General features: G+C 41.9%; 1 protein-coding gene across 1 annotated transcript; it reads right to left on the bottom strand.

Moving 5' to 3' along the window:
- Positions 1–250: 250 nt before the first annotated feature.
- Positions 251–1,354, bottom strand: LOC108776155 (uncharacterized). Its single transcript, XM_018542690.1, has one exon. The coding sequence runs from the start codon at positions 1,352–1,354 to the stop codon at positions 251–253; it is 1,104 nt and encodes a 367-aa protein (XP_018398192.1).
- Between the last annotated feature and the right edge of the window lie 9,761 nt (positions 1,355–11,115).

Genomic DNA, 11,115 nt, shown 5'->3' with positions numbered 1-11,115 from the left:
ACCGCTACTTCCTTGACGATAAATTTCTTGTCTACGACGAATCCTTGTAGATCCACAAACGTTGGCATGATCATGACGAGCATTAATTCGAAACTGCACTCATGTCAGTGTTAATCTCTCTTAAATTGAAGATAATTGCTGACGGTGCGATTTACATAATCTTGCGCACTACGTTGGACAGCGGACAGTATTCGATAACACGATCATGTATGATGAGGCAATAGGCGGTAATATTGGCGGGTACATTCTCCTAGCAGTCAAATTCTATTCGCACATCCACAGTAGCGTTCTTGGCGGATTCGTTTTGTCGCGAGCAGTCAATGACAGCAAACGGTCCTTTCTCGATAAACGAGAGTACATTGAGCAGCGTTTCGAAGCAGTCGATTCCGTAATATGCCTTACGAAAACGCGCGTACATATCAAACAGGAGAGCGTATCTCTTTTGATCGAAATCGAGATTCAAATCACCGTACGGATAAAACTCTGAGTTGAGATAAAGCTTCACATTACTCAATTTACAATCATCAAACACGCTCGCATCTTGAGACATGATATTCTTTCGACCGGTCTGAAGAGCAAAAATAACGTAACGTGGCTTCTCGAGTTGAGTCGCCGTTTTGACAGCCCATGTATGCTTCGTCGTACTCTGTAATAGAGGATACTCGTACAGATCCCATGATCGAAAACTCATACTGAGATAACGACCACTTTCCAATGCTCGCAGCATTGATAGTTTACTGATCTCGTTTAGCATAACATGAGGCATCCGCCATTGCACTTTGATCAGTTCAACCTCCGGTTCCGTCGCTGGATTTCCCAGTATACAATTGTTATCGTTGCGCGCTCGTATCAAAATCAATTCATGGCGAGCGTTAACAATCACGCGTTTGTAATCCTCGCAAAAGCCCAACAGCATATTGAGCGGTACGCAAAAGTTAAAGTAACCTTCCGTTATATCAGATTTAGATTCCCATCCAACGTTCAACGCAATCAAAGACATGTCATACGTCAGCGATACATAGTTCTTGAGGGTACTGGTAATCCCAACATTTCTGTTGCGATCAATCTCCACACTGTTGAGTTCATACCGAATTTCATCAAACATGAACGCTATGCAATTATTTCCAAGCGTTGTTGGTGTCTCATCATCCTTCTTCTTCACGGTCAATCTTCCTTCAATGTAGAGAAAACTTTCGCATGGCAACGTGTATAAATCCTGCTGCTGTATAGGTATTCGTATCTCGTCGCTATGTCCAAACGTTGTATTGGCGTATGGATTGTACGTATGAAATTCAAACTTGACGATGCGATCGTCAAAGATCGGCTCACCGACAATGTTCAAGATATCAGCCATTTCGTACGATAAAACCCAACGACTTTAAAAATGCAACGTTGGACGCAGTGAGTTTTTTTCTAGATGAAATCTCTCCGTTAAAATCTCTCGTCTGTTTCGGTTGTTCATTCAGCACAAGCATCTCACGTTAGCGCCGTCGTCTTCGTACATGCAATCTAACGGTAATCTCCTCTCCACGAAAATCGAGCAATCGGCCGTCTTGATCCACCACGCGAATCGTCAGATCCGTAATGCTCCGTACGACGATCGGAAGGTAAATGATCTGCGTCGGCCTTTCCGATATCTTATATCCTGGTGGGACAATCGGTGAAAACTCGTGTATCGTGTGCACGCACTTGTCGTTGCTGTACGCACCCGCGGTCACGTTGCACTCGATACGAATAATGTTTACGTTGATGATATTTATCGGCACGTCTGATTCATGCCACTGTTGCGGTTCGAGCACGCGATTCGATGAAAATCCCAACAGCTGTCCAATGTTGTAAGGTTTGGCGAAATTTATCGAATATGCACATCTGATTTCACTCTTCATCGTATTGTTGTTGGCGCGAATTACCAGTGGATACTCGTCATCCTCCTTACGTTTTACACCACGAGAACGTAAAATTTCACGCTTCAAATACCGCTCTATATCGCGCAGTTCGTACGATCCTTCGGGAATCACAATTTCCTCATTGTCGAAATAAAACTTGTTGTTTGTCGAATTTACATTCGGTAGAGTGTAGTATGTTTCAAAGTCAGTTAGACCGAGCTCGTAATCGCCATCGCTCAAATCTACCGCCGGAAAATAGCTCACGGCTAGAACACTACTTTTGCCCGTCAGCGTAAACGTCAGCGACATGTTTGAACGAATACTGAGTTAAACCGCGCAATGTCAGTCTTTAAATTGTTTATCACTCGTCCGTAGAAACTGTAGACACAACTGTCCGCAATTGCTCTGATTGTAACGTTGATAAGGTATGTGATTGTACCGGATTACACAGTTTGTTAGATATCGCTCGAGTTCCTTCGGCGGCCGGAGGTTACCAAAACTGTCGAAATATATGACACGATTCCCCCTTTTCGCGTACGCTACCCAATGCGTACCGAGTCCCTCTGCGTTGTCCAGATTCACGATACCGCTCTCGTTTCGATGTACTTCTTCCACCCGTAATGTCGTACGCATAAAGATACCTCTGAAATACGTAATGCGCATACGTTTTGCAAGTTGTAGCAGTTGCACGTTGGTAGTTACACCCGTTGGTATTTTTAACGTCTCATCGACGTTTTTTTTTTTCTCTTGACTACTCCTCGTCCACGCTTGTAGGAAGCGAGATAAACACCGTGACCTTCCATGACGCGATTATGACGTTGCATTTCTTCCAGCTGACGCTCCGCTGCTCTGCTATCATTTACAGCCTTGGCGACTCCCGCCGCTCCATCGACCAACGACCCGAGGACGCCCAGTAGCGGAAGAACAGGCAGGATACCGCCGCGTTTCGCTATCGGAAGTATCCTCTTACTCTTTCGCTTCTTTGTTTTCAATCCCATACCCATCTTTGTTTTAGCCTTCATAGCCGCCCAAACAGCTGTGGCGGCGGCTCTCTCTGTGAGAGATGAATCTCTCGCGGTAATGCGTTTCCGCGCCTTTTCAGCGAGTATATTATCAGCCACGTGCCGTTCAGTGAGACCGTTGTTGTGCGAATACGCTATATCGTGTTCGCGACACGTCGTGTCCAATAGATTAATACCTCTGTCGCCTCTAGCTAATCGTTTCTCCAAACGCGTCCCCGGTCCACAAAACTGGTAACCGGGAATGTGCAGTTCGAAAGAAAGCGCGTTTATCGCTTTATTTAACAAACCTCTGCCTCTTGACGGCATTCGCTACAATTTTTTATCAACGGCGCTGGACCGTCGATATGCGTTTGATGACTCGGCAAATTGTAATGCTTTAGACTCCGACGGTGTCGTTGTACCTTCGAATCAGCTCGAATCAGACATGGCATGCGACAAGCAAGACGCGATAAAAGATTATTTTGCAATGAGTTGCCACGCGAACGTTGCTTCTATCTCTGTCAGACTTATGCAAAGATACCGAAGCATCTAATACGTGACAATGCAAATCTGTTGATTCTGTTTAAGCAAGATGGTACTAACCTGAAACGCGTATACAACGATCATGTAAATACCGACATGTCGTATTAGAATTTCTGCGATTTGTGTCGTAAATGTTGGCAGCAAAAGTATGTATTTCTCAAATTGATAAGGACAGTGCGCTTGCTAATGGACGATACAGAAAAGGATTTAATGACTTTGCGGTACCGTGAAGCGATCAGTTGTCATCGATACGCTAACTGTGCAACATGGACAGCAACAAAGATCACGAGAAGATAGCCATGGAGATTGCGAAAACGAGCGATTCAATTCGTAAAAAGTATCGCGCTTTGAAAACTGGTAAAATGGAGGAGGAGATCGCGTTGGAGAGACACTTTAAACCTATTACCGAACCGTTGAAACAAATAGTCGAAAACACAGTTGAATCACCGAAGGATCCCATCAACGTTGAACCATTCTTTTCGGAGAAAGACGAAGAACCGAAACCGAAGCGAAAACGACCGAACGCTTCGTACGATAGTCCTATACAGGCGTCCACGCCTGTGAAATCAGCGTTGAATAGATAGATAACTGTACCATCCACTTTGAACGAAATGTCTAAAATATCAGGATCGCGTGAGTTATCGTACGACCACGCTCCATCCGTCGAAGAAGTATTCGAGATTGCCAATGAACCGCTCGTAACATCCATCCGACATCTGCTTCAAACATCCGAGGGGCAAGAAAAACTGCATGCAAACTATGGTCCTTTGGGACAGAAATATCTGAAAGCGGTCTTAAGCGGTAAGAAAGCTGTCAACATAGACGTCGTGTATGGAGTATACTTTAGCGAAGAGGGAACGATGCTCGGTGACAAACGTATCACCTTGAACAAAAACGCTGACATAATTATAGATGGACAAAGATACGATGGAACACCGCGACTGTACGAATTGATCTTTATGAAATTTCCCAACGAAAGTATATGCACTGATGACGACGTACAGACTTACAAGAGCATTCTGTTGATCACAAATGCTTATCGGCGTGGTCATAACGCTGGTAATCAAGTATTGGATAACAAGGGACACAAGTATAAGAACATCATCTCACCATTGGTGCTAGGTAAAAAAGTTGGGACCGGTATAAAGAAAAAACTCGATTTGCCATGCGTCATGTCATTAACCGACAACAGGATTGATTACGTACACTGGGACGATCCCAACGAACTTGTAGATCGTCTTTGATTGCTCGAAGCCTCGCGTCAAGCAGGTCACAACGGCCACGATAATGAGATTCTATCGATTATCGAAGAACTTCACGAAGCCGAACTTATTATAAATTGATCACGATCTATACATGTCGATAAATCGACATCGAAATGCCGATCAATAAGTTTGGATTGTCGCTCGGAGGAGGAACCGAATCGCACTATCAGTGGTGTGGATTATTCAGAAATTACGTGCGCGATAACGCTCTTTGTCGAGTTGCAGCCGACTTTGACGCAAAGTCGCGTAAGATTCGACGTTTAGCGCTACCAGTGGAGGATACTGACGCAGCAAACAAACGATACGTGCAGCAGAGTGTTCAAGATTTGAAAGATCGTCTTGATGAAATTGAAAGAAAGATAACATCATTCCAGAATAACGTGCAAATTATGTTAAATGATTTTGAAAAGAAGATTCGAGAAGCGAAGAATGTCTGAGAAACGATCGCTGGTAGAGGAATTACATGCTCCGGCGAAAAGAAATTTCCCGCCAAGACGTGTCATAGTACACGGATACGATGATCTGTGGCAAGCGGTAGTCGAGATGCGTCCGTATACGCGCTTCAACAGAGGTTACCACTACATTCTCACTGTCATCGACGTGCTGAGTAAGCATGCATGGGCCATGCCGCTCAAAGCTAAGAGCGGAAACGAGGTGACGCGGGCAATTGCAAAGATAATTCGAGACGACCGAAGATGTCCGAAAAATTTGCAGACTGACAAAGGAAAAGAATTTTACAACTCGGATGTGCAGAAACTCTTGAAGAAGCACAACATCAATCATTATTCTACGTATTCCGTAATGAAGGCATCGGTCGTCGAACGATTCAATCGTACATTGAAGAATGACATGTGGAAACAGTTTACATACAACGGAAACTATAAATGGATCGAAATGCTGCCGCGTCTCGTGTCGGATTACAACGCGCGTAAGCATCGCACTATCGATATGCGACCCGCTGACGTAACCCCCGCGATCGCCGAAAGACTCCTGAGTACGGTGTATAGTGCGATAAAGATCGCGGGTCCCGCAAAATTCAAAGTAGGCGATACGGTACGCGTGAGCAAATTCAAGACAATATTTGAAAAAGGTTTCACACTGAACTGGACGACGGAGATCTTTAAAATTATCAAAGTGCAGCAAACTAATCCAGTGACGTATCTACTGGAGGATTCCCGCGGAGAGCTTATAGCTGGAGGATTCTACGAATACGAACTGCATCGCGTCGCTAATCCCGATGTATACCTTGTTGAAAAAGTGTTGCGTAAAAGAGGAAATGAGGTTTATGTGAAATAGTTGGGACTTGACAAATCACACAATTCGTGGATTCATAAAGACAATGTATTATGAAATTATAAATTATACATTATAAAATTAAACATATAAATTATATTATACATAAAAGTATATTAAATATCCTATATTAAAGTGTATTAAATATCCTTTACAAATTATATTACATATTATATATTAAATATATTATACATTTTATACAAGTTATATATACAATGTATATGATATGTGTTTTATTTACACCGGTAATGTCCCCATGGGAGCGTGTTGGTAGAACCTGATACGATATACCGCTTATCATCGTGTGGACTTAGAGCGATTTTTGTTTCCGATATCGTATACACCTCATGTAATTTCGATCTGATGCACGATTGTCTGCGCGTCATTTCAATAACATCATTCAAGCATTTCGTGTAATCATCAAACGTTATGGATCTTGCCACAACATTGCTTTTGACACCCTTTGCCTTTTTCGTATCCTTCTTTCCTTGTACACGTAAAGCGTACATTTTCGCTCTAAGCCCGACGAATTCAGTCATGATGGCACCGTTGTTTTCGTCTTTCATAAGACCAGGAACTTTTTTATTCGCGAGCGGAATACTGTACGGGTTGTCAATAGAGTAATCGCTCGTATCAAATCTATCGATATCGCGTTTTATAATTTCATATACGTCGTCACATTCTACATGATATATGAGGCTATCAGTATCGGTATACATAATTTTGCATTTATCGTGAAACAACGGTGCCATATATTCGTGGTGAAACTCGTACAAACACGTTTTCGATATATCGAGGATGCACATACCCACGTATATCGGTTTGTCGAACTTCACCTCGAGTTTACGCAGCTCTATCGCGACCAGATTCTCCGAGAAAACGCTACGACTGTGAAAGTTGGGTTTCGCGATCATTGCTTCGGCACCGTATCTGCCTTCCCATTTTGTTACTAATTTTACATCAACGCGATCGCGCACATTCTCCATGGTTTTACCAAATACCGCGTTATTCATAAGTTTGTATAAATTTTTCTCAAAATCATTCTTTGCCAAAGTTCTAAATTTTGTATTTAATTCTATGTAATCGCGAAGCCATGGAGATTGCGTGAATTGCAGTATACGGTGAATCTTTGCGATACGGAGGCCGTGACGAGTACACTGCTGCAGGTTGCGATAATGAATCACGTAACGCTGCTTATCGCATAACGTCGCGAGGAGCTTGTCATCGCGCTTGCCGGGTGGTTTCTCTCGCGTTGGACAGAACGGTAGGTCAGTGTGCGCGTCGTGGAGATGTTGTGGGTACTCAATGTCAACCTCGAGAATATAGCCTGTAGGTGAATCTAGCGGGATGGTCGAAAAGTCGAAATTTTGCACGTCGTCGACCCATCGAAAATCAGCGTATGGTAATGGTTGACACATTGCCCAGCCGTAGAGATTGTTGACGTCATAGTACATTAGGTACGATGATGGTTTCGATGAGTCGTACGACGATATGTATTTGTTGTTGGCTCGCGCGTACCTGTTTGAGCACTGGCTCAGACCACCGCGTATACCGCGCTCGACAAACATGACCATGTCAATGTCTGTAAGCAATTCAAATTTTACACCTGTATGCTTCAACATGGCATCCCATGTGAAGCCAGGCAACGTGTAATAGTATGCGGGGTCAAGCCCGTAACTCGCGACGCAACTGTCGCGGAAATTTTCAAAGACGTCGGCCAACAACAATACATCCGTTTTTAGATACAGGTCGCTATATTCACCGAGCGTTTGGATGGAGCAATTACGCGCACGCTGCCACACGTTGACAGCGTGCGCGTAATCGCTCTCGGATACCGTGCCGTCTGTCAATGAACTATAGAATGACTCGCGAGGCGGCAAGGATGATTAATTCAATTTTTCACTGTAATTAATATACTCGTACGGAAAGATACCTTTTCAAGTTAAAAGATTAAAATTTTTTTCCGATAAATGGGAAAATTCGCGTCACAGTACCCGCAGCTTATCTTTGCTGAGAAAAGATGATAATTTGTCTAAACTAGAAGCAAGAAATCTATATGAATCTATGAAACGTAACTGTATACAATTTTTTTTATCATCTATAGTATCATCAACGTGTTTAGTAAAAGAGATATATTTTTCTTTAGTTATCGGTAAGAGATCAACATGTCCTTCATAGGCAGTAGCAATTTCTTTGATAATGAAATGCGCGTCGTAACCGGTTAAATTGTGAAAGACTACGGGTATGCAACGCGAATCCTTATAATTTAAATTACAATTTGAGTGCGCTGGATCTCTGTATCGCCCGGTAAGGTGACAGTGATCGCGTGCCCGCTTATCATCTTTCGCGAACGGTTTCTCACACACATGACAGTGCGTGGCGCTATTGAATTTTCGCCAATCATCTCACGTGAAATCCATGGGAATATTGGTCGAAATTACAGATTGCACACTATGTGCTAAAATTTTCAATTCGCCCGCGAACCATGATATACAGTTTTTATCGCGGTGAAATCGATAGCCTGACAGTGAGCTATCATAGGAACAATAAACGTAATACCCGATACTGAAGACGTTGTGATGTTGGTATGTGTACGTCGATGATACTGGATCCTTATCCATCTTTTCCAGTGCGCACTCCAAATCGGCGTAGACCACGAACGGGACGCGCTCCTTCCTGCAATGGTTCTTGAATTCGAGCCACTTGTCGTCCTCGCTCGGTAGCCTTACTGCACAATCGTTTAATTTTCTGCAGTCGACGCTGTGGAGCTCGAACTTGGCACTTGAACTAAAATATTGGAGGCATCTGGAAAAAAAAATTGTTTTATTATTTTATTATTATTATTATTATTATTATTATTATTATTATTATTTTTATTATTATTATTATACATACCTATCGCAGAAGTATTTCTTATTCTTGGATCTGATGACTTGCGATCTCACAAGGCGTGACAGGTCTTTAATTAACGCGAAATGTCCCTCGATATTATCCTCCACGTACAAGAGGTTTACGTGCTTGCTCCTCTTTCGGTCGGTGAGTCGTATCGGTATGATCCCATCCTCGATGGTGTAGACGTTGACGGAAATGTTGTTGAGATTTTCAAATTTTTTAATTTGACTCAACGTCATCGGGAACTCAATACCAGTGAGATTTAGTACCGATGAGTAGTGCGGATACGAAGATTCGCGTTTCCCATGACTTTCAGCGGGATGTAGAGCGGCAACCACCGACCATGCGAAACAAGCATTATCCATCGAACGCACGTTGATCACCGCTTTCTTATTTTTAATTTTTTCCGGGAGTTTAATGCGACATCCCGCGCGCAGAGGATTCAGTTTATTCGCATTCACTGTTAAATTTAGTATACGCGATAACGCCCATCCACTATCGCGTTCTTGAAACTCTTCGAGCGATGCCAGGATTGGCTCGACAACGCGTGACACGTACCACTCGCGCTGATCGGTGCATCGATATATTTCATAGTTCCGGGTGGCAATACTCTTGTTCGCGCGTTTGTTACCCGCCACGAATTCGCCGTTAAACACAGTATTTATCTTTATAGAGTCATATACTCAGTCTCTGTAAAATACACTGCACACGCTCGAGCACAATTTCACTCGCGTCTTCGAGGAATCGGCGAGGGTCGATGTGATTAGAGTTTATCACCGCTCCCGTTAGAATACGGCTTTCGAACGCCGTTTCAATCCCGCGCCATCGGAGTCCATATCCGGCGCCCACGTGCACGAATCGTCCGCGCACCGATTCCTTCAAACTCTCGAGCCGCGCGATACATGCGATCACTGATTGTCTATTACCGATCGATAATCGCGGGTGTTTGATCCGACTCTGTTCTTCCAGAGACTCTATAAATTCGTCGCATCGCTGTTCCCACGCTACGTACTCTTCTCTGGTATCAAGCAGGGTAGATTGCTCTATCAAATCGCGTTCCATGTTGCTTGATTGACTAATGACGCTCTGCGTCTAAATCTTTGCGTTTTATATCATTGGTCACGTGACATTTGTATTAAATTACAATACTGCTTTCATCACCAGACGTGTCTTTTGCATAAAATTTTAAACAGAACTTGCAAACGTTGCATTTTTAAATATCGAATTACACTGACGATTTCATCACCATACGTGTCTTTTTGCATAAAATCTTAAACAGAACTTGCAAACGTTGCATTTTTTAAATATCGAATTACACTGATGATTTCATCATCGTACGTGTCTTTTGCATAAAATGTTGCAGCTGCATATTTACAAACGCTGCATTTTTAAAAACTATTGAATTACACTAATAATTTTATCACCGTACGTGTCTATAAATCTGTATTGTGCAAAATTCTTTCTTAGCAGCTACATATTAGCAAACGCTGCATTTTTTTAAAGTATATAAATGTCAACGAAAATCTTTTCGTCTGTCTGCGCAAAGATGTCTAATCGTCATTGTTCATCGCTTCCGCATTTACTTCGCAATCGTGAATTCGGTTGCCGCAACGTGTTGACTCGTACCAGTACATGGTATCCTTGGCAGTTGCAAAAGGGTTTTATTGACTTTACTTGTGAGAATAATAAATTAAAATTATCAGGAACACAAATTAGTAAATGTCAGAACTCATTCGGAGATCATGTGCCTCATTCTTATGATAGCGATGTGCAGGATTGGGTGGATTGGAAATGTAAGTATATTTAAATTTATACCCATACCTATATTTGTGAAAACATCTGTATGTTAATGTTTGTCTTTTGTTTATTTTTTTCAGAAATTACGGACTTTATTATTTTTTATTATTATTATTATTATTATTATTATCATTATATTATTATATTATTATTATTATTATTATTATTATTCAAAATTAAGAAATAACAAAGGACTCTTTCTTTATACAAAATAAGATTTATATTGGATGATTTTTATAATTGCATTCTATTCTGAAGAGGACCTTAATATGTGGTCGAAACTAGTTAATTTTTTCTGTATTTTATTGTCACACATTTTTTGATTCATGTTACATTATTAATTAGTTATAAGCGTTTTTTCAATTAGATATTATTAAATATATGATTTTTACTGTTAAATTTATCTTTCTTATTTATCTGACTCTTATAATGCCATTT

Source organism: Cyphomyrmex costatus, unplaced genomic scaffold (genome assembly GCF_001594065.2).
Source record: "Cyphomyrmex costatus isolate MS0001 unplaced genomic scaffold, Ccosl1.0 scaffold341, whole genome shotgun sequence".
Classification (NCBI taxonomy): Eukaryota; Metazoa; Arthropoda; class Insecta; order Hymenoptera; family Formicidae; genus Cyphomyrmex; species Cyphomyrmex costatus.
The sequence above is the reverse complement of the archived record's forward strand: the minus strand, read 5'-3'. Positions and strand labels throughout refer to the sequence as shown.